Source organism: Lepidochelys kempii, chromosome 7 (genome assembly GCF_965140265.1).
Source record: "Lepidochelys kempii isolate rLepKem1 chromosome 7, rLepKem1.hap2, whole genome shotgun sequence".
Lineage (NCBI taxonomy): Eukaryota > Metazoa > Chordata > Testudines > Cheloniidae > Lepidochelys > Lepidochelys kempii.
In genome coordinates, this window is record NC_133262.1 from 26521082 (window position 1) to 26546409 (window position 25328).

At 37.9% G+C, this 25328-nt stretch overlaps 1 protein-coding gene across 10 annotated transcripts in view; it reads left to right on the plus strand.

The window, feature by feature from the left end:
- ERC2 (ELKS/RAB6-interacting/CAST family member 2) overlaps positions 1-25328 on the plus strand; it is an 830030-nt gene that overhangs the window by 382424 nt on the left and 422278 nt on the right. For 4 of the 10 annotated variants that reach the window (XR_012159812.1, XR_012159813.1, XR_012159820.1 and 1 more), the window contains 4 exons: positions 1208-1348; positions 5406-5441; positions 12527-12556; positions 13175-13368. Coding sequence is in view for 1 of the 10 variants with exons in the window: in XM_073351518.1 (XP_073207619.1) it covers positions 1208-1348; positions 5406-5441; positions 12527-12556; positions 13175-13368 (401 nt within the window). In the remaining 9 variants the exon portion in view is untranslated. The remainder of the gene's footprint in view (positions 1-1207; positions 1349-5405; positions 5442-12526; positions 12557-13174; positions 13369-25328) is intronic. The other 6 variants (XR_012159817.1, XR_012159818.1, XR_012159819.1 and 3 more) reach the window with 3 other exon arrangements.

Below are 25328 nucleotides of genomic sequence, written 5' to 3' on the forward strand. Positions count from 1 at the left end.
GTCCCTGGTCTGGTTGATTCTCTACTAAAGTTTTGGTGTGCCATTGCATACCACTGCTCTGTGCTCATTTCATTAAATTCTTATAAACTATGTGATAATATTAAATCCTATTCATGTCATGCTGCAAGATACTTCTTGGTTTTTCTCCTCTTGAATACTTCTACTGTAGAGTCTGAGTACCCTTTAAAGTAAAGATATTAAGTGAGAATTTATAAGTAATTAAAGTTGTGATGAATTAATGGACAATGTTTTCTCTATTCAAATCCATCTTCGGGTTTTTTTTTTTTTTAAATCCACCACCAGCTTGATGATGATGATTTTAATAAAAGCCTGCTGCCATTTTTGCAGGGGCTACAAGAAATGATGGTGAGAAGTCCACGGGTTGTGGGTCACTTGCAGGATTATCTGTATTTATCTCACTTAATCAATTCCCTGCTATTGGGGCGGGGTCAGGGGTGGGCGGCAGGCGCAGGGGTCTCGCGTCTTGGTGAATCCCAGTCCCTCCGCTTCTGTGCCTGTCTCCTGAGAGCTGTAATACTTTGGTCTAATTTCATTGTTTGAGTTTACTGTGTGGGTGCTGGGCAGGTGTTAGTGGCCTGTGATATACAGGAGGTCAGACTAGATGACCCAGTGGTCCCTTCTGGGGCTCAACCTCTATGATTCTAATTTATTTTAAAGCTTCTTAGGCTATTATAAGTAAAACAGACAAAATTAACAATAGAAGTTGATAATATTTTAAGTACAGATGAATATGTAGAATACTGAGGTGTGCAGCTACCGCCACCCTTCTATCATAGGGTAACTGGCAAAAGTAAAATCTGTTAAACTAAATATGAAGGAGAACACTGATCAGTGTAAAATATAGAATCGACTATTTTCTAATTCTCAAGGATTACATTTAAAATACAGGTGAATCATCCATTTCCCCGATGAAATTACCCTCTATTCTTTCAGCAGAGGGAACATGGCATATTCAAAAACAAGTAATTTTTTCATAAACATTCAACTTTTTGTTAACCTTCTAAAAATTATCTAATAATATTGTACTATGCTGTAAATACCCATCCCCATGTCTGCATACATGTACTATGTAAACAAAGTTTTTGACTGAAAACATAGCTGATAACGATAATTTACGCTCTTCGTGGCTAGGATCAATGCAATTTCTAACACCATCTCTTTCCTCTTTTTTTGGATAATTTTTCAGTCTAATTTAATTGACCTCAAAGAACATGCATCATCACTGGCATCAACAGGGCTGAAAAGAGACTCCAAATTAAAGTCTTTAGAAATAGCCATAGAACAAAAGAAAGAAGAATGTAGTAAGTTGGAAGCACAGCTGAAAAAGGTAAGTGCCTTCTAAGAAAATTCTTATTGTGAAATGGACTAAACTCTTCACTTCTCTAGTATATAACTGGCAATGAAGCAAGAGGTCCATTTTAAAATCTGGCAGTCTTCTGCTATCTGCTGATACTAGCATCAAACAATGTTGACTTTTTCTTAAGAAGCATGTATAAAAGCTGTCTGTGAGCCTGAAAAATTATCTTAAGTTTCCTGTCTAAGGGGTACTTGGGAAAAAAACTGGTGAAAATACTGGGGTGGGCGGGGAGTTATAGAAACCAGCCATTACTATATGTACGAATATAAACTACTCTTTCTAGTGAAAAATGTCTAGGTCTTATATTGAAATTCTCCTTAATTTTATTTATTTAATGAATTTAAATTTGAGGTAGTTAAAGAAAATAAGGTTTAATATATCACAGTTGGCGTTATTTATATCCACCAAGAAGTAGAAGCAAACATTTAAAGACAAATATTTTAGAAATACAATACTTATCGAATAATTATATGTAGATTACTGCATTACAATACTAACTGATCTCCAAATTTTCACATTTTCTTTCATCTGTTTATTTGACTTTTTGCTGTGTCATTTGGTAGTGTCTGCACTCATTGTTTGAACACCAAACTCATGACATACTAAGTGGGTTTAAGCATCATATTTTCTTTCTGCAACTATTAAATAAGCCAGTGAGAAGTGTAGATAAAACTTTAAACCCCCAACATACTTTGGACGTGGATTTATATGCTTATGTGATCTAGAAGAGGTTGATTATTTTAGCTTGAATATTGACATTTTTAGGTCCAGATTATCATACCCTTCCTCATGTGGAATAGTTAGCTTCATTGATTTCAGTTGGACTACCTGTGGAGTAAGGTATTACTCAAGCATGAGCAAGGCTTTCAGAATTTGAGTCTTATATTTTTACCTAAAATTTTGATTTTATTACGTACTTCTAGAGTACGTATATGTGCTGTAATGTATACTTTAGAAGAGCACACTCAAAATATTATGATCTGATACGAATTTTACATGTATAAAACACACTATATATACAGTTGTTGCGATGACCGTATAGGGGTCACCAAATGAAATTAATAGGCAGTAGGTTTAAAACAAACAAAAGGAAGTATTTCTTCACGCAATACACAGTCTACTTGCGGAACTCTTTGCCAGAGGATGTTGTGAAGGTCAAGACTATAACAGGGTTCAAAAAAGAACTTGATAAATTCCTGGAGGATAGGTCCATCAATGGCTATTAGCTAGGATGGGCAGGGATGGTGTCCCTAGGCTCTGTCTGCCAGAAGCTGTGAATGGGTAATGGGATGGATCACTTGACGATTACCTCTTCTGTTCATTCCTCTGAAACACCCGGCTTTGGCCATTGTCGGAGGACAGGATACTGAGCTAGATGGACATTTGGTCTGACCCATTATGGCCGTTCGTATTTTGGATGAGAGGAGGGCATCTTTTCAAATAACTTGCATGCAGAGAGCTTTTAACAAAATCTTAAATTCTTGTAAATATTTGATAGGTTATCAATGCCATTTGCACTAGACTTAAAATACCTACATAAAGCATGTAGCCAGAGATCATTTTTATTTTATTAAAAGAAATATAAATATTATTTACTTAAGGTGTGAAGAATCTTTATTTGCATTATAGTTCAGATAATTATAATTTAAATATTATTACCTCTATGGTTAACTTTCATATTTCATGTTGTTGCTTTTAGCGGTATTAGTTCAAATGAATTCACATGTTCAAAATATTTTTTCAGTGGCCTTATTTTTGAGAGGTTTTTTGTAATAAATAGTTCTTTAGAATGCTAAAGCACCCGTCATCTTAAAAAAAATTGAAATCTGCTTGAAATAGTTGAAATTCTAAGTCAACATCTATGAATGTATATATCAACACATCATTTAGTAATGGAAAAATAAGCAGTTATAAAAGTCTGTAAGTGTCTGGGCCTCCTTTCAAATAAAAAGGAAGTATGGTGCTTATGAATAAAATACAAAGGGTTACCAAATGAAAGTTGAAAATATAATTGTTTGATTATACCATAAATACAACATGAATTCCCAATGGGAACTGGCCCAAGATTTGTAGGAGATTTGGTATTTCCACAATAACATGCAGATTCAACATTGTTGGATGTGTTTAGGAGAATAGAAACACTGGCTGTTAATGACAATGGACTGCAAACAGTAATTTTTAATTTTACATTTACTTTAGTAAAAGCTTTAATTTCAGCTAAACCTAAAAATATCCTGTGATAAAAGTAACTCGCTCTCCAGAAATTGAAACCTACCTTCAGTCGCTGATTTTATCCCTTAACAAACTAACTGAAACAGAAGTCAGTTTTGGGAGGATTTTAGAATTTTGTTGAATGGAGATGGGAGGGAGCGTATACATTTCTTCATTCTTATACACAGTGTACAAATCTGCATGTCCCATATGGATGCTCACTGTATCAATGAACACTCAACACTGCAGAGGTGAGAGATGTGGCACTTCATTGGACATAATCTGAAAAGTAACTCCAAATATGTATCCATTCGTTTTAAAAAATATTAACAACTTGCATATCATTTATCATTCTTAAAAAATAAATAAATCAGAGTGGCGGTACTGTTAGTAAACTTGCTCAGCGTTAGCTATGATTCTTTAGTTGTATCAATTTTTATTCCTAAACATTGATTTAATCCAGAACATATTTGCAACAGTGAATAGTTCTGAGAAGTCATAGTCCTAAGCATGCCCCGAAGAAGTGTTTATGGGATACAACGCCTAATCAAACTTGTGACGAGGAACAGTTTTGCCTTGGAATTTTGTTCCTCTCCTTTTTCAATTATTTTTTAAATTCCTCCTTTTTTTGATGATATCTATCTATCAAATATTTATATTCCTCCTTTATCTATATATGTCTATATACATCTCTATATATCTCTCTCTATATAAAATTTTGTTTCTCCAAGATCTTTTTCCCAGGGTTTGACTATAACTATTTCTCAGTATTATATACTTGACACTATACAATACTTGTATTTCTGGGGGAGAAAATATGCAGACTCAGAAAGAATATATTCAGAAGTAAAACAAAAATCCTGAGGCAGACTTGAAATATTTGATTACAAGAAACTGAACCGCAGCCCCATTATTAATTGAAATAGCATATGTGTTTAAAAACCAATAAATAGGAGAGCATTCAAAAAGAATAATTGCTCCTGTGTTCATATTGTATTTTACTGTACACCAAAATTGTTTAAAACCATGAGCATGCTTATTAAGCCTTTTGTTACAAGGATTATGATTTGGAATTGATGGGAACAAAATGAGTGGAGAGCTCCCAACACTTTTGTGCCAAAACTCTACAGGCATTTTTTTTTTTTACTTATTTTCCTTTGCTAATTATGATGGAACAGCAGGAATTACCTCATAGGTAGTTAATTATTTTTTATGTTGCTTTCCTGAATCTTATTATCCACTTTAGAATTTCCTTCTTTTGTTGTTTATCATGGATTTTAAATTTCCATGCTTACTGACATACTTGCTGTCGCTAAACTACTGTTTGCCAAGCTGTACTGTTCAAAAGTCATATTGAATCAAAAATTCAGGCTTGTGTTGATACAAAATAAAAACCATAAATTTAGTGATAAAGTCTAATTAATCTTTTATTATTACTGTCTTTGAAACTTTTGTGATAAATTGCAGCCTTGGCTAAAAGCGCTTCTAGTGATTCATTGCTTGAGACTAGCACTTAATGTATCATCAAAAGTGGACACCTTTCTTTATTTCATGGGTTATTTAACTTGAGAAAGGGAAAGTAACACAAACCTTAAATTTTTTACTCCAGCTATTCTTTTTTAGAAGCCAAAGTCAACATTTATGTTTCCCCAGTGCCTCTCGCTTTCACCGAGGAATGTTTAGAAACTTAAATTTCTACTTTTTATGACAAGTTCTTCTGTGCAAATGCACTGGATTTGTTGAGCTAACGCTGTTTTCCTGGATCTTTCCTTCTTTTCCTGTCTATGCTTCACTCCTTCCCAACTTTGCAATGTAGCAAGCTGAACAGTTGTTCAATCAGATGTACAATCCAGTAAGTCCTTTCTGAAAGTGCCCGCTGTAACATATGAAAGCATGAGGATCCATTGACCTGACACTGTGTTGTGTTCTTCCGCTATGGAGCTTTGCAAAAACTTTTTTGATGATCACCTGTTTTAGTTATGTCAAAATAAATGAGCTTTGTGGACTTCAAGGCCATTTCTTTTGAATATGATATGTATTAACTGGTAATTGGATTAATATAACATCCTCCGAAGTTCAAATGTCATTGCCTTCAGGTCCTCAACTTCTCTATTATATATTTTTTAAAAGCATGCAGAAGATAGTTTTTTGTTTTATTTTATTTTACTGCTATGCTCATCGAATACTTTACTGGATCCTTCAAATTCAAAATAATATGCAGTGATTTATTTATAATATCTCAATTGATAATATCAGTAATAATACCTAGTAAATGTCTGTTCAGCATATTTTTGTAAAGTTGCAGTATGATCACATTAGTTCAGAAGGCAAAAGATCAGTTTTTCAGTAAAAGAATGTGCATGTTCAGTATTTATACATTTAAAAAACATATTTTTGCCAAGAAAAGGCTGAAAATATAGAATGATGAAAACAAATTGCAATGTTGTTCTATAATTTAAACAAGAAAATGTAATAATACTTTTGTTTGTTTGGGATTATTCTTTGATGCCTTCTTTAATATAGTTTCTTAAGCAATTTTATTTTGTCTCTATTGTATTCATTTTTCAATTTGAGGAAGAACAAACACATTCTTATCTGTAGAAGATTTTCTGGCTGGTACAAACTAACACTAAAAATATGCTGTGAGCATCACAGGGCAGAAATAAAGATGTAACTGGATTGTGATAACATAGCAATTTATGACCTTTGGATTACATAGTAATTCTAAATATAATTACCATGTAATTCCAATCAGAAGGTGTGATAGATCTTGATTTTATAGGGTTCTATAAAAATATGGTATTATACACTTGGGGTGACACTGGTCCCACTGAAGTCAATGGGTTTTTTTTTCATTAACTTCAGTGGGCCAGGATTTCATCCCTAGGGTCCGTTGTGCTGTTGCTGATGCTGAGTATTTCTACTGATGTAATGGAAATTTCATGTGTATAAATGGGGGAATAGATCCCATAGAATCTACCATATTTACTTCTTGAAAATCATGTAATTACATTTGAAATTCACTCATAATTTGTTCATAGAGAACATAAAACCTAATAATATACCCACTTTCTCATCCAACATACTGTAGTGATCAAATGGTTTGTACTCTTGTACAATGGCATTGTTTCCTTATATTAGTTTGGGTCATATACATGATTGTTTCATAGGTAGACGACATACTTTCATGCACATCCTCCGCACTCTTATTGTGCACACCTTTTGTTTATTGCTGACTCCTCGGTTACCTTTTCTCTTGCTCTATGTAGACCACTCCCTTCATTATTTCAGTTTTAATCACATTGCTGTAGTGATTGCTATTTGTTGACCATTAACCTTTTTGCATATAGTATCCCAAATCTTATCAATTTTAACTTTTTGCATACTTCTTTTTTACAAGAACTATCTCTCAGCGGTTCAAAACCACTGGATGGAAAATCTTTTATATTAAATTAATGTAGCAGGTAGTTACATCTTATCCTCAATGCACATTTTCTTTAGTTATTTTTCCCTCTGTGTTTATTTTTGACAATGTGAGAATAATATTTTTTCAGACTGATCTAAAGACTTGTTCTTTAGACTACATGATTGCCATTAACAGAAAGCTAGCCAAATGTGTGTTTCCATATATGAGATAAATGACTTTATATAAAGTGGATGGCAAAATACAGTCCTGTTGAACTCCAATCTTCATTTTAAACCTTTCTGGCATTTAACAATCCATTTTTAAGTAAGCCTTTGTTCCCTCATACTGCCTGTTCCTTTTTCAGTAGAATGATAAACCTTTGTTAGTCCACAGAGTACTATCAACTCTGGTTTCAGAGTAGCAGCCGTGTTAGTCTGTATCCGCAAAAAGAAAAGGAGTACTTGGGGCACCTTAGAGACTAACAAATTTATTTGAGCATAAGCTCAACTATGGGGCACTCACTCTTATCACGAAAGCTTATGCTCAAATAAATTTGTTAGTCTCTAAGGTGCCCCAAGTACGCCTTTTCTTTTTGCGGATACAGACTAACACGGCTGCTACTCTGAAACTCTTATCACTGAAGCTACATTTTAAAAATGCACAGAACAAACAGATTACTCTGTTTCACACTTCTAAGTTTTTTGGGTAGCAAAGTGGAAAAATATAAAAGGGTCCCAAATCCTGGTCACCTTGTTCATGAGAATATTCAAAATGAATTTAGAGGGACTACTTGTCTGAATAATGTGAACAGAATTTGGGCCTTTTGTGTGTAGATGTGAACACGGTTTAAATTATACAATCATGCCCTGTGCTAGTAAATAATGGTTAGAAAACAGTTGCATGGTTGTTATTTTTTTGTAATATGGTATTACAATTTATTGGATCGTTTCTAGTCCTTCAAGCTGCTTCTGAATATTGAGGACCTGATTCTGCAAATACTGAGCAGAAACAATGAAAGATCAAAAACCAAAGCAAACTTTAGTTCTAAATTGCTTAGCTCAGTCCCAGGAATTAGCTTAAAAATAACTTAAATTTAAAGACATTTTAAAATTTAAGAGGAGAACAGATTATTTAATTTATTATTGAACCAGATAAAATTTGAAGGATCTTAGAAAGTATTTTTTGCATGTACATTTCTGCTGTTTCATTTAATTATTATTTTTGTTCAAGCTCTAATTTGATATTTTTGGCTAGTTTAAATTAAGGTATACTATTCCAATGCATACATCTGATACAGAAAAATGAATGCAGGATGTGTGCATAATATATAATAAATTCATTAATTTTATATGTCTTTATCACACTTTAATATTTCTGTAGACAATTTGGTAATTATATAGAAAAAATATTTTGCCTCTACTTGTGGAATGCAAAATAAAAACCAGGGTTGAAAATATGAAATGCTTTTTAGAATCAGAGAAGTTCAAACATTAGTGTGACAGTCTCTTCATTTGCATGTATTGGGGATTGCAAAAAATAATAATGTATTTTCCAAAATGAAATACAGCATAGTATCAATTCAATAATTGTATGCAAGTAGTATATTTCCTTTAAAATGCAACATCCCAATTAATAATTGGAATAAGAAGTGTGTATTTATATTTAACTTTTATTACTGAGAAACTGTTGTTAGATGGTTACAGTACTATTCAAATTAAAAATAGTATCAAGCCCCTAAAATTAACAAACAAGCTAAAGGCATTTATATTTAATATGTAACTGGTGAATATTAATAAGAAAATTTTGTCTTGTAAAGAACTGTTCAGATGGAACGCAATGTTTAGCAAGTAGTTAGCACAGGGGTGGCCAAACTTACTGGCCCTCCGAGCCACATACGACAATCTTCAGAAGTTCGAGAGCCAGAGGTTGGGGCTTCAGCGCTGCTCCTGCTGAAGCCCTGAGCCCTGGCAGGTGCTCCCCACAGGGCTGAAGCCCCAAGACCCCCCTCTCCGCTGGGCAGAAGCCCCTACCACATCACCCTGCTGCAAGGCAAAGGTCCTGAGCATCCTCCCACCCAGTCTGGTAGGTGAAGAATGGGGGTGGGGGGCCACCATGAGCCACACTTTAAAGGTAAAAGAGCCATGTGTGGCTCACAAGCCACAGTTTGGCAACCCTAAGTTAGCCCATTTAACTGTAAAACCAAGAGTGTCTTTCCCAGACCTGAGGAAGAGATCTGCATGGCTTGAAAGCTTGTGTCTCTCACCAACAGAAGTTGGTTCAATAAAAGATACTACCTCACCCACCTTGTCTCTCTATTTGTCCCCAATGCGAGAGAATTGAATAACTTAGTTGTGAACTTAGTCCATGTCTATACGTACTACTCTGCAGCAGCGCAGCTGTACTGGTACAGCTGTGCAGCTGTAGCACGTCTGGTGAAGATGCTCTATGCTGACAGGAGAGAGTTCTCTCACTGGAATAAAAACACCCCACCTCCGCAAGTGCCATAAATTATGTTGGTGGGAGGTCTCCCATTGACATAGCGCTGTGCACATGAGTGCTTATGTCGGTGTAATTTAGTCCCTCAGTGGGGCGGAATATTCACACTCCTGAGCGACATAAATTTTGCCGACATAGGCTGTAGCGTAGACATAGCCTCACTTTCTATTTACAACCAATCAGTCTGTCCTTTGCAAATTTTGAATAACACCAGAAAACTTTTCTGTTTCAAAGATGTTTTATGATATTGCTCCAACAGCCCTCCATATATTTAGAACCTTTCCTTTTTTCCTTCCATTTAGTAGTGTGCATGGGTTTGATCCTGCATTCCTTCTGCAAAACAACCCTTATTCTCCCAATTAGTCCCAATCTATTGAATGGGTAATCCCATTCAAGTAGGCACAACCTAATAATGGTTTCAAATACTGGGCCCAGTATTTAATTTCCTAATGTTTTTAGATTAGAATGTTTTTATCCTGGTATTTGCATTGTGCTTTTTATATTATTTCAATTGTTATGCATCTCTGTGAAGCATCTTCAGAGCCTTGGTAGGGTGGGGTAAGTAATTTATCAGTTCTGGGCTTACTCGAGTTTTATAGGCACTGTTTCGTGCTTGGAGTGGTGTGGAGATGCATTGCTCCAGGGGGAACGTATCCAGGAGGAATTGTGCCTTTGGAAGGCGGAATTCCTCATGGAATTTGCCAGTATGTAGGGGAATATACCTTCAACTATACCTTTTTGTGAGTGAAGCGTATTTCTGCATGCATGCCCAGCTAGCTCTGGTGCCTCTGCTGTGTGGAATCCTGGCTCTGCTTTCACCATTCCCCTTTTGAAGTGTCTTGAATACTGGGCAGGCTAGGCATAGTTCTTTTGTTGGGGGAATAATTGGGCTTTTATTGTTCCTGGCTACTGAACAGGAGTGCAAAGGGGAATAGAGAGTCTCCTGATGCCATTTACTTCCCCTTCCTGGAGCCGCCGGGAATTATTATTGTTCACATGAAAAGTCTTCCAAGTGATTTCATTTTACACAACTAATTTTAACACGAAAAATTGAAAACATGACTGTTTTGCCTTCAACATCCAGTACATGTATATAACGCTCTTCACAGTTACAATAATATAAAGCAGCATCAAACGTGTACAATTTTAATTTAAAGTTGGCATGCAAACTAACGTTAATTAAAGCATCCATAATGATTAAAGAGACTATTTCTGTAAAGCAATGTGGTGAAGTGGGTATAGTGTGTGTCTGGGCTTCAGGGAATTTGGGTTTTCTTTGGTGGGTGCAAAGCCGAGGTGGGGAGTCCCGGCGGTGCTTACCTGGGGCAGCTCCCAGGAAGCATCCGGCAGGTCCCTCTGGCTCCTAGGGGTGGGGTAGCATAGCTACAGGGGGAGCAGCCACTCCCTCCACTGATCACATCAAAAAGTAGCACCTTAGGCACAGACTCCGTGGGTGCTCTGGGCTGGAGCACCCACGGGAAAAATTTGGTTGGTGCAGAGCACCCACCGGCAGCACCCAGCCCCGCGCCCGGCCCCAGCTCACCTCCACTCTGTCTCCTCCTCTGAATGCGCCGACCCGCTCTGCTTCTCGGCCTCCCCCTCCTCCCGGCTTCCCGCAAATCAGCTGTTCGGGCGGGAAGTCAGGGCGGGCTGAGAAGCAAACGGTGGCTTCGCGCTCAGGCCCAGGGAGGCAGAGGTGAGCTGGGGTGGGGGGACGTGAGGAGGGCCACCCGTGCCATAGCAGGTAACCTGGGGGGCACGCAGGGGAACTGTTCCGCACCCCAGCTTACCTCCGCCACCCTGGGCCTGAGCATGTAGCCGCCACCTACTTCTCAGCTCTCCCAGGCTTCCTGCGTGAACAGCTGATTCACGGGAAGCCAGGGGGTGGAGAAGCAGAGCAGGGCGGTGCATTCAGGGGTGGAGGCGGAGCGGAGGTGAGCTGGGGCTGGGCGCGGGGTGGGGAGCTGCCCGTTGGTGCTCTGCACCAACCAAATTTTCCCTGTGGGTTCTCCAGCCCTGGAGCACTCATGGAGTCGGCACCCTGGCAGGTCCCTCTGGCTCTTAAGGGCGGGGTGGGCACCCAGTACGGTGGCACACGAGACCCTCCTGCCCGGTTCTGGGGGAAGTCAGGGGGGATGGGGCAGGGATCCCGGGTGGGGGTAGGGGATCAAGGAACGTGGGGGGTTGGATGGGGCAGGATTCCCGGGGGGTGGGCAATGACTCCCTCGTGGGGTGAGGAGGGAACCGGTTGTTAAGATTTTGGCAGCTCATCACTGACTGTAGCTAATCTGCGCCGCGGTGTGATATTTATCAACTTTGTGGATTTCTGAAGGATAAAAAATATTTTATTGGTAAATGTGCCACAAGAACAATATAGTTGAAATACTCTGAGTACCAGACCCTGCAATGAGCTCAGTGTAGGGAGATCCCGGCATCTGTGTGAAGCTTGTACCCTAAGAATGTAATATAGTCTAGAGGGGCAGGTTGGAGTAACAAGAAAAACAAATATAGTGAGCTTCTTATGTCACTTCCTTGTTCTTTTCACAATTAGATCTCCTGTGTGAATAGAAATCCCCAAGTAGAAAAATAGAATTTGAAAGCATCATTATTTCCTTATTATCCTCATGCTTAAATTATGTTACATGCAGAAACAAAATATTTTTGTTCTTCAGTAATTTAATTTATTGTTTTCCTCCTTTAAACACAAAACTTTAAAAAAATATATATTAAAAAATTTCTACTAAATCATTGCAAAGAATGTCAACCTTCTAACCGTAGTAGTTCGTGGTACTGATCTTTTTTTCAAAACATGCATGTTTCATTTTGACCAGCAGTTGTTTCATTGCTTGCTTGCCTTGTTTATTCCCTGAAATTAAAAATAAAACAAATCAACATCTGCTCTGTTTAGTAAGATAGCAGGAAGACCTACTGTTCTAATTAATTTTTGTAAATTTTTGTACATTTTCTCTGAATTTTCTATGTTTAATGTGCACTGTGGTTAAACTACTTGTTTTTTTCCTGCCTGCTCTTTGAAGATGCCAATTAGGAATAATGGGAAACAAGGGGTAGGCTAAGCATTGCAATGCATTGTTGTTTCCATCTGTCTGTGATTATTTCAGCCAACAGTTTAAAACACTTTTATACCCAATCCTGCTCCCATTGAAGTTAATGGGGCTTTCCCATTAGTTCTGGTGGGAGTAGGACAGGACTCCACACTGTTGTTGTTGTTTTCATTGTGTTCTTTCTTGTCTGTGAAATTGCCACCCACCCATGCATGTGTTTGCCAGGTATATTTATTTGTGCCTTGTTCACCAATGGGCTTGTTCCTCTGATGTTTCAGGTTAAGTATTAACAGTAGAAAAAAAGGCTTTGGGTTAAAACTGTCAGCTGAAAGCATTCTTCTAGTTTTACCTTTAAAAACAGCACTGATTCCTTCCTTTAAATTGTTACTATCTATTATTTTTTCTTCATGATGCAGTTTTGTGAATACAAACCTCTGATGATTATAGAAAGAATACAGACAGATTTTCATTTCTCTTTGCTGTGCCTCTATGGAAATACGTTTCCAACTGACAAAAATACCCATAATCCTTTTTTCATGCAGACTTGAACTCTGAGGCTGCAGAAGTAGCGCCACCAAACTATCTAAATGATTGTTGTTGTTTTTTAACTTAACACTAAAGGCTCATGAAGCTGAAGAAGAAGCTCGACTGAACCCAGAATTTGCAGACAGAATGAAACAGCTTGACAAAGAGGCATCTTACTACAGAGAAGAATGTGGTAAAGCTCAAGCTGAGGTTGACAGACTTCTAGAAATCCTCAAGGAAGTAGAGAATGAGAAGAATGACAAAGATAAGAAAATTGCTGAGCTAGAAAGGTAATTTTTGTATTATTTGCTTTATACTGAATGGCCTTTTTATTAAGTGATCTCCATTGTGGAAAGACCTAAAATAACAAAAAAAGTCAATTCACATTACTTCACGAGTTGTACCTAAGAAACAAGTGTATGTGCTGGCTTTGAAGCAGATTTGGAATCTCCTCCTTTTGGCTAGAAAAGGCTTGGTAGTCTACATATCAAAGAGTGTATATATAGGGAAACTACCACACAGTTTACATAGTAACATCCCTGTCTGCAAAACCTGGGTGAGATATTGCATTATGGGAGTAATTATGCTTTTTTACTGATACTGTATTAGTATTAGGTGAACCCAAATAAGAACCATTCCAGACATTTGTCCTTGCCTGGAACAGCATGTACAGTATACCGCTGAGAAATTCTGGAAAGACGTGGTAAATCTTCTTTGGGTATTTTTCTGGGGTACCTCACATTCTTCTGTTGGCAGGTATCCTTTGAAGGTTGGCAAGTATCCTTTCTTCTTAAATGTGGGGAAGTTGTTCAGCCTTTCTCTAATGGAGGGAGAGATGCTATAGGAACCACTAATCTTGTTCCTTTCAAAGTGAACAGTACTGTAAAGCTCCTCCTGCAGATTGTGCCCCAGGCTGTACTATATATTTGAAGTTCTTGAGTCTGTGAGGTTTCTCCATTCCTATCCCAGAGTAGCCACTCTTATGGGAAAGAAGGAAGGAAGGAAGCAATGTTGTGTGTTCGGGTGTTTCAAAAGTGTATTCCAGTGGTTGTGTTGTGAGAGGAGAGCCCCAAGGGGCCACATAAATCAAAAGCAAGTTCAGTGGGTCCTAGTATAACTGTTGCTAGATCCTGCCAATCTATCAGCTACTACTGGACAAAGTGGTGCACTGTCCCAGAAGAAAGATCCTGCTACAAAACAGACCCACTAGTTATTTCAATTGTTATTGGAGGGAGAAAGCCAAGATCTGTTTTTTACAGAAGGAGGCTTGTGTGAATTAGAGGTAAAACATCCTTCTTACGTGGTTTGAAACTCAGATGTTCAAAAGTTACTGTAATTATTTATTTACTTTTTGCAGGCACTTGACAAAGATCTGGTTACCAATAATTGCTTGTGGATGGTGTAGAATAAAATGCTTAAGAATAAAATCACGAAAACAACATTCTGTTCAACATATTATTTTACTATACAATATATTTACTATTATTACAATATATAATTGTATGAGTAATTTGCATGTGCCCAGGAGATGTAGGATGGATGATAGGTAAATTTTGTAGATAAATGCATAATAAATACATGTACCTGATGTGCACAATACCCACAAGTTACTGTGACATTTTTGATATACATATATATATATATATATAGAAAATTCTCCTTGCCCAGAGCAGGAATTATAGTAACTGCAGGCCTTAATGTGCTAAGAAGTACTGACATCTGCTGAAGTTAGCAGAAGTTACTGGTGCCAAGCACCTGGTAGGATTGGGCCCCAATTTTCCTTTTAAACCTTCTTGTTTTGGGAAATTTGGCAAAATAAAGATTTAGATTCCCACACTGTAAATAATATGTTTAATAGTTTACTTCCAGCATAGTTAATAAAAGGATATAATCAAATACAGAAACATAAATATAAGAATAGATCATATGGTTTTCTTCATACATATGAATGTGATTTCCTGCATGATATTTTTATTTGATTTATGTGAACCTTAGTCTGAACATGAAGCAGTTTCAGTCATTTACTGACAATTGATTATAGAGCAAATGGCCAGGATTCTAATGAGTAGTGGATATTTTACATGTTTTGCTTCAATTTCACACAAAGAAATGAATCACATGTATACTGAGTGTGACAAAATTGGTGACGTATTTCTGAGAAACGTTGTGTACAGTCTATTTGAATAGCTGAGTATGACCAGATGGTGGCTATAAAATGTTATAAATTTTAGCCTCTAACTTGCATTGAGATCTGCTAGAATGGCCCCTGGCCCCTGTGTGGAATCCAGTTAATTTCATTGAGACTACTCACATGTTTAAAGTCAAGCACATGTATCATGCATCAGAGCTAGAGTACTCAGCACTTCTCAGGATTGAGCCCTAGATATACAATGTACATAAGAAAGTATTCCACAAAGAAGCAGATTAACTATTCCAAAATAAAACACAAATGTTGATTTAGAAATAGATTGTCGGTTCATCTATTTAGAATGTAAGGGCTAGATTATCCCTTGTTTTAGACTGCTGTGTGGGAGAACAAGGAAGCATAAGGATATTCACCTTCCTGCATTAAGGGGTGGGGAATGTGTGGTGAGCACACCAGGAAAAGTAATCTGCTCTAGGTATAGAGAAACAATGAAGAAGCCTGATTTTCAGAATGTTGGTGCTTAACCTTTTTTAGGAAATCAGGCTCCTTTAATATGACCCAAAGTTTGAGACACTTATAATTCCTAGTCTCTTTTGACAATGTTGTCCCTAATGTCTAAATCTATGTATGGCTGTGCCACCTGGTGGTACACCAGTGAAGGAATTGTGACTCAGAGATTCCCGCTTGCTCCAGAGAGAAGTAAACTATTGCAGTTTTTTTACAAGGTGCTGCATACTTCCCCCTTGTGATGGCTCAGCTCTGTTGGCAGGTTATCTGAGGGAAAGCAGAGCCAAGGCTTTACCTACTCTCCACCCATTCCTTGTTGGGGTAAAAAGATGAGTTGCAGCTCTGCAAACTTGCTTCCTCCGACTTGTTCCCTACTCGCCTGTGCAGTTTCCAAAGAGCAAGTTGTCTTCTGTTTAGGGATAGTGACAGCACATGCTCCAGCTACAGGGGCTTGTGTGGGATTTCTTAGGAAAGTGAGTGCTCTGTCCAGGTATGCATTTTGATACATAATCTGTTGAGCTGTATGTGTATTCCTATTCTAACATCTTCCTTGCACTGCAAGGTACTCTTCTTTTAAATTGCCCAGTATCTAATTTTGTTGGCTTGAACTATAAAAGTCATACTTCATAATATTATTAGTTATAGTGTTTTTACCAATATAAAACATCTCCATTTCAGAGTTGTGGAGAAGTTTATAATTAAACCCTTTAATCTGAAATTTAAAAACTGTTGAAATAAATTTGTATTTTAGAGATTGAAATAAAACTTAACACAGAGAAATCACTTTTTAAACTGTGCAGTTGACTAGTATACTAGAGAACGTCAAATGTTTGAAAGAAAAGATGTCTGATTTAGGACAGAGTCTAAGAAATGTACGTGCTGAATAGCAGACAGGCAGGAATTATTAACAAAACTGAAGGAACTTTTATGCATATGGTAATTCTCTTTGGCTTGAACTTTATATTTCTACTTCAGAAATCACTGCATTTCTGACAGTTTAATCATTTACTTCTAACAAATGCCTATAGTGTATACAATACATCATGTATACTGTAGGTTGGTCTGTATGTTAATTACGTTTTATATACAATAAAAGACTTCTATTTTTCAAATTGGTTATTGTTACAATCTGATAAACCTAAAAGTTTTCTAGCACTCATTGGTAACTTATTGCATTGGTCATGGTTTTTTTTCTGCTTTATCGGTCTAATACTCATTTTCAATAAAGTGTAAAAGATCTTCTTGTACAAGTATCAATATAACTAACAATAACAATATATACTCTTAATAGTCTTTAATATGCTTTTCCCACAACAATCTTATGTTATCTAACTTTCTATGAGTTCACATCTTGAGTGGTTTGTTAAGGGAATGAGAACTGAGATCTTGTGCTTCCAGAACCTGAGAAATGCAGATATCCTGTTACCAACATCGTGCACCAGGGGCTAAATTATAGATGGGTGGAGTGGTTAAAGAGTTCCTGGCCCTCCAGGGTAACCAAATAGGATCAGGATGTGTTGCAGTGGGGAGCTTACTAAACCTGGGAACTTCCTGGTCAGGAAGTTCTTTAGTTACTGCTCCTTAAAGAATGGCTTTTTGTGTATGTCCTCACACTACAGTGTGTGTGGGTGAAAAGCAGTATAGGGAGGCGATCCCTGCTCATGGATGACTCGGTATTTGGGAATTGTAAACAGAGTTCTCTGCAAATGTCTGGACTCCATTTGTTTAAACCTTAATAGAAAGGATGGCTGGAAAAGCTGTGGAAGATCTGGCAAGACACCAAGCTACAGCTGGCAGTAATGTGCAGCTAAAGAGGCAGAATATAAGAGATGCCACAAAATGGGATATTTTGCAATAGCACGCAGGTCATCAAGAATAGTGGAAACTGTCCAAGAGGGATTGTTATCAGATGACAGTGAGTCTATATTTCTAAGGACTATATCCTCAATAGAACAGGCAATATCTTTATACATAAGCATGAATCTAAACAATCAAAAACTTAAATTTAAAATTGTTACTGGAGCAGCAGTCACTGCAGTTCCCAAAAGCTTATAATCAATCCCAGATGAAGATCAGCAAAGATCAAATAAGATTCTACTTGGGGCTAGTAACAATACTTGGATGTTTGTGGGGAGTTCCCTAGGAAATTGTGAAACGACTGAAAGTTCTTTAACAAGTAATATGTGTCATACTAGGACTAACAACTCCCCTACTAGAGTTTCCAGCAATACAAGGACTATACCTATTACTGAAACTGGAATGCATTAATGGCAGAAAGCAAACCATACAGGACATGTATCCACACATCTTCTCAGGACTAGGAATGTTGTCAAGAGAGTACAAAATAAAATCAGTGTCATCACCAACTCCCTCGGCTCTCTCAGGGTCATAGTGCATCCTTATACCTTTTCCAGGAAAAGTCAAAGAAGAATTAAAGAGAGTGGGGTTATTTACCAGATAGAAGAACTGACTGACTGGTGTGTGAGAATGGGTGTAGTAGTAAAGCTCAATGGCAAATTCTGCATTTGTGTGGACTTTACACAACTTTATAAAAAGGTGCGCAGAGAAAGACACATGCTTTCTGCAGCTGATCAGGCATTAGCTATGTTATCAGAGGCCAAAGTCTTCTCAAAGTTAGATACTATGACAGACTTCTGGCATATCCCCCTTGCTAAAACATCTGTACCATTAACTACATTCATCACCTGGTTTGGAAGGTTCTGTTTCATTCCTCTTCCATTTGGCATATTGTCAGTGCCAGAAACATTTCAAAAAGAGAATCTCTCAGATTGTCAGGTTTTCCTGGCATCCTCTTCCATGCAGATGAGGTGTTGGTATATGTCAGAGATAAAAATGAACATAATGAGTGACTACACACAGTTCTGAGGTGCTTTCAAGAAGCCAGACTCACTCTGAATAAGAAATGTTAATCTGGAAAGGAGCAGATAACATTTGTAGGCCACATAATTAGCAAACAGGGAATTCAGCCAGATTCTTACAAACTGACAGTATTAATTGTCTTACCCAAACCACAAAACATTTCTGGTGTAAAAAGGTTCCTGGGCATGACAGACCATTTTGGGAAATTCTTACCAAATTTATTCATGTAACAAAATTCTTAAGAGATTTCCATAATAGTCACAATTTGCGGATCTGGGTGAACACACAACAAAATGCATTTAATAGAATAAAAGAACTACTGACCTCGCCACCTGTCTTGGCACAATACTCTAAACTACCCATCAACAGTAGCAGTGGATGCATCGTCTTATGGTTTAGGAGCAGAACTCAAACAAAACCGGAGTCTTGTTGCATTTATATCAAGGAGCCTCTCAGAAACTGAACAGTGATATGCTGAAGTGAAAAAGAAAGCTCTAGCAGACACTTACGTCTGTGAACAGCTCAGTGCATATCTGTTTAGCTTGGATTTTAACATAGAAACACACCATAAGCCCTTAGTGGATTCAAAACCACTGGAGGATCTTCCACCTAAGATTCAAAGATTTCAACTACAGCTGATGCAATTTTCTTTAAACATTGATCATGTACTAGGGAAAGCTCTCATAACAGTAGACACTCTACTCTAGAACCCCAATTAAGCAGCCACCAAATGAAAAGGAAAAGAGTTTAGAGAAAGATGTCAAAGTCTACATTGACTTTGTTCTGGCAATGATTCTAGCATCTGTCAGCTGACTTCAGCTAACTAGAGGTGAACAACTAAAGGATGAAACTTACCAGAAATTACTCAACTCTGCCAAAGACGGTGGGCTCAGAGTCAACTTCCAAGAGACCTATTGTTGTGTTGGCAGGAATGAAAGGACCTTCTTGGGGCTGATGGCCTGTTTCTGAAAGGATAGAACAATTTTATCCCTACAGTACTACAAAAAGAAATTCTCTCCAAAATCCATACAGGACACCAAGGAATAAACAAGTGCAGAGCATGAACACAACAGTCTGGGTGGTGACCCAGTCTGAGTGGGCAAATGCAGACTTTTGTAGAGGACTGTGGGGTATGAAACAAGGGGGGAGAAAACCCAATCTCCAGAGCCAATCTCTACAAACCCAATCTCTACAAAACTACCTGACGGAGCTTGACCGTGGGTAACAACATATTTGCTTTTCTGGAAAGGACACACATTATTGTAGTTGATTACTTTTCTGGGTATATTGACTTGGCTATACTTACTTAGACTTCCTCAGCACAGGACAGCCAGAGATTGAAGTGAATATTTGCAAAACATGGAGTTCCTGAAGTCTCCATATCAAGCAATAGGTGTCAATTTATCCTTGAAATATGCTTACCATTCACACAGGACTTTGATTTTTAATATTGTACTAGTAGTCCACATTTCCTCCAGAGCATCGGTGAGATGGAGAGAGCAGTGTAGATTTTAAAAAGACATATTAAAAACAATGTACCTATATAAAGCACCCAGGGCCTAGCAGTCAACATCACTTGTGTCTGGTCGATTCCCAGCAAAATGTCTGCTGTGAAGACAACTAAGGATGCCTGTATCTGTGCTTAAATCTAAATAGCCCAACCTGAAGGAATTTTGAAAATGGGATTCTGAAATAAAAATTAAGCAGCAACAAAACTTCAGTGATTGGCAGAGAACAAAAGCGTTACCTGAACTGAGACCAAGGAGCAAAGGTTGGCTTAAAAGTTCCCAGACATTTGGAACTGTTCAGAACCAGGCAGACACTCCCAGATCCTACCTAGTAGAGGCTCCAAAATGACTTCTCTAGAAAAATCTGGTTCAGCTTAAATATTTCCCAACACAACAAGGCGTGGATCTGGGACCTGCAGGTACTCTGTCAGGAAGTGAGCCCTCCTTTCCCTGGAGAACTGCACACACAAACTCAACAAAAGTGAGAACATGGTCTGGAAGATTGATCAGATCCCCTCAAAGGCTTGATCTTTTGAATATTGCTCAGGAGTATGTAAATGGGATTGGCAAAGGGACATAGTATTGTAAATAGTTTTGAGGAATTGGAAGTTTTTTTTGAATTGTATGTATAGACACTGATTTATGATTTAAGTTTCAATTTATTATAAAGAAAGGAAGATGTACAGTAGTTTATAGAATTCCTGGTCCTCTACACATACCAACCAGTACCATTATATGTTGCATCATAGAGCTTAATAAATGAGGGAACTTCCAGTTCAGGGAATTCTATAATTGCTACTTAAAGCATGGCTCTTCGTGTTTGTCTTCGCACTACAGCATGTGTCGCTGAAAAGCAGCATAGGGAGGCTGTCCCTGCTCATTTGTAGCTCAAGATTTGGGAATTATAAACAGTTTCCTGCAAATGTCTGGACTCTATTTGTTTAAAGAGCACTGCACGCTTCATAGGATGATAAATTCCATCCCATGGAGGAGGGTATTTGAATAAAAGTCCACAAAGGAAATGGACTAGATTAATAACAAATTTCTTTTTGGAGAGGGCTTCTGCTTGGACAGCCCTTTCCATGAATCACTTTAAGCAGCCTGTGCAATGTATGCCCAAAAAATCAGCTCAATTACTCTGCAGAAGAAACCAGTTTAGGAAATTGTGGGTCTTTAAGCTCCAACAGAGGTTTGGAGGACCACCCCTGAGGGAAGCAGAAACAGATCAGGCACATGTTGATTTTTAACAGATAAAACAGGTCTAAGCTACAGTTTTGTCCAGTTATGTGTGTTGCTTCTATGAGCTATAGCCCCAGATTAACCCATCTGGCAATCTGCAGGTATATACTTGAGTCATTCCAGCCTGATGTTGGATAAAGAGTGAAGTGCCATGAGGTTGATGGAGGGGGATGAGAGAGTAAATCGTGATGCAGATCCCTGAAGCCTGGAGTTACGCCAGGGAGGAAAATGTAGACTGGTTAATCATTTTGTTAAATTGAATCCAGCCACTTAGCAGAGCCCTTAGGAATTACAAAGATTTCTAACAGATATTATTTTGAGGCAAAGACACTGCTGAGGCATTTTCTTAGATGCAATTTGATTATATTCTCTTTGTGGGACTTTAATTGTATAGTAAATATATGCAGTACTATTGTAAGAGTCTGCCAGCATTTGCATCAGAAATCCTTTGTGGTGTGCTAGACTGGAGCTAGTCCTTAGGTGACTGTGCAGTAGGGAAGATAGCGTTCTCTTAATACAAGGTCAGAATTATGGCCTCTCTGCTCCACTGCCAGTCTTCCTGGGAGCAAGTCACCAAAAGCCATCGATCCACCCTCTTTAAGGGCCTGCAGCCAGTCGAGCTCTATTCCTATATCAGCCCCAACTGAGAAGGGGTCAGTTGAGGAGTGTTGCAGGAAAGTTAGCTCCTGTGGCTGGTCCTAGAGTAGGGAGGAGAGGTTCAAGGGGAAAGGCCTCTGTGCCCCTCCAACTTGCTTTATTCAGGGGAATAGCTTTGTATGTGTGTGTTTGTGAGTTTTGTATTTGAAGAATAAAATTGTTGCCCTGAAGGAAAGACCTGAATACACTTTTGGGAGTGGCATTAGTTCTTCCTGCACTGGGAAGATAGACAAGCAGTCTACCCCCTCCACATCACCCAGCAGAGCTAGGATCATATTGTATTCTCCATAGCACAATTGGGTTCTTCCAGGGAGCAATTCAGCCTCTTTGGAGCAGAATTCCCCTGTGATCACCTGGAACAGTGTAGTGCAGTATGCCTCTCACTGCAGGCTTTGATTAAATGGCACAATCTATTCTAGCCCACAATTTGCAGTTCTTTCGTGCATGTAATTATCCACTTCACACCTGCAACTGTGTGTTTACGCATGCCACCTTAGAGATGCACAGTTATGAATATTCAATTTCAAATATCCTGACTTTTGTGGGATTTAGTCTAAAACTTTATTTCACTGGGTATTTTTGTAGTGAATTGAGGTGGAAACAAAAGCAATGGCTATTCTATAAAAATTGCCAGCATTCAAGCCGTTCAGCACTGACATAATTCAGTATGCAAAATACAAGGAATCAGCCTGTTGAATAGCTGTCAAAAGCTATTTTTGTGGTTTTTTTAAAAAAATTATCTTTCAATGTGCAGCTGTGACAACTCTAGGAATTATTCTAGTTTGGCATAAGTTAGGGATTTTTTTTTTTTTTTTGGTCTTGGCTAATTGAAAGGGCACGTTAGATATTTTTGTACAAATAAGTTATCAAGCATCTGGATATTTTCAGTAATTAAGTATTAACCACATTCTCAGAAGTGAAAAAAATTGCTCTCAGCTTTGAAAGGGACTGTATTACCGGGGGCGTGGGGGGGATACGGAAGCAATATCTTTGATCATTGTTAGGTGCAATACTTTGAACCTCTAAAATTAAAATCTTTGAACCTGTAGCCAAATTGTTTAGGTTTTTTGTTCTCATGGATGAAGAGGACATGCTGAATGTGGGTCATCCTCACTGGTTCAAATAATGGTTTCATGACGATTACTGCAGGTTGCCAAACAAATGCCTTAACAATTGCCACCTATATTATTAACTACAATTTGTATATGTACACAGTGAGTTCATAAACATATATAGTTTTCTATAGTCCGTAAGTGACTAGGTGACTTTTTTGCTTTTAAGTTTTTGTTTGGTCCATGCTCATCAAAGAAATACTATACAGAAGTTTTATTTTACTGCCTTTTTTTTTTAATAAAGACTGTTATAACATCTGCTCACTATTTGTTGGAAAAAACTAATATTTATCCTCCCTTTATTCTCTTTTGCTATCTCCCTTCCTTTCTGTTTGTTCTCCAAACTGCTGCTTTCACCCCTGCTCCAACCAGCTTGACTTCCAGGTCAGTACCTTCTGCTTTCTTCTCTTACCTCACTCGCTGTTCAGTGAAGCTTGATCTTCTCATTGATATAATATATTTCTTAAATGGTTTTCCTCTTACAATTTATTTTTCATCATTTTCATTATATATTCAGAATTTGTTTTTTCATATGATAATTTTGTCAGAAATTACTGGGAGATCACCAGTTGTGTTTCAAGCTCAATCATCATTTTCTAAAGCACTGTGTAAAATGATGGGGCTAAAACAATGTTATACATTTTCCATACAACAAAAGTTCTGGCAGTAGTAGAGCAGCTATGTTAACATTGTAGCTTAAGCCATTTTATTTTAATAAATCACAACGTTTTTAAAAAGTTTTCTAAGAAAAAGTGGTTTAGCCACATAGTGAATCCACATGTTGTTTTGTGTGAAGATCTTTTACTTTTTTAAATTTGTTTTTATTGTTATTAAGGAATTCATCATTTACATACAATGTCATGTACTAGTTCAAAGAATGTGAGCAATAATAGCATACAAAAATATTGATAATCAAAGACTCACTTTTAATACTGATACTGTTGTGAATTATTGTAAATATAACAGAGCAAGTATGAGCATCAGAATAAATTACTCTGCAAATTTGACCTCTAGATCAGAAACTTTTAGCTGTTTGGGGCAGCTGGATGTCAGTTGAGCCAAATTAAGGACTAATATGTAAATAATCCCCAAACAGGTGCACAAATGCAGTGTTAATTTGTATTCTGGTCAGAAGTAATTCTCTACACAACCTCCCTCTCTTTGATTCATATTATTCTTGCTATAATTGATTCAAGTGCATTATTCTTGAATAATGTGTGTAGGCACATAGGTGCCATTTCATGGGATCAAGGGGTATACATGCATAAATTTGCAATCCATGCTTGGTATATTCTTCCAAGGCTCCTGTTATAGGATGGGTCTCTGGAGCAGCCTTTCTATGGATTTCTTTTAGGTAGTACCAGAATGGGGGTGAATAACTTTAATCCTGCCCTCCTCCTGCAATTGTGCCTCAGTTTTCCAATTTCCCACTTCTGTGACTGGACAAAGTCCAGTCCAGCAGAGAGAAATATTAAGGGTGGCTGAATCAACCTTCAAGCTTCATTCTTATTGCCAGATTAAATCAAAACTTCTTAAAGGTTTGGATTGCTTAGTTAAATCTCCAGACCGGCAGCTCACTCCCCCATCAAGAACAAGACCATCTCACCTCCAGGTCCCTAAATCCAGTCCCATGACCTTTCATGAAAGATACATGAACCTATCAGCTCTCCAGTCTTTCTGCTGATCCCTGGTTCCTTTTCCTTTCCAAACTGTGCCGAGATTTGGTTATTTTCCACTTGCGCTGTGCAATGTGCTGTGGGATGGCATTGCCAAACTCTAGAGAACTAGAATGAGAAATGAGTTCTGGTCTTAGAGAGAACAGTGAAGATCTGTTGGGTTCACAATACTTTAGCCAGAAGGTATGAGAGTGTCTCTCTCTGAACTAGAAATGTTTGTTATATGGATTTAGGACAAGGTGTTGAGTTTTGCAAGCCTGGTTTTAAGGGATGGAATAAATTTCCATTGGGGTTGGCGTGACCAAGGCAAGGGTGTGTTTGTGGGCCACATGGGTCTGAATGGAAAGGGGATATTGGAGACTTATATTAGGTGGGGGCAAGGGAATCAGGGTGGAGGAGGTCCATAAATCTATTGCAAAAGAGGTAAATGATAGTACTTGGCTTTTATATAGAACTGTTAATCCATGGATATCAATACACTTCACAAAGAACGGTAAGTCTCATTATCCACACTTTTTAGACAGG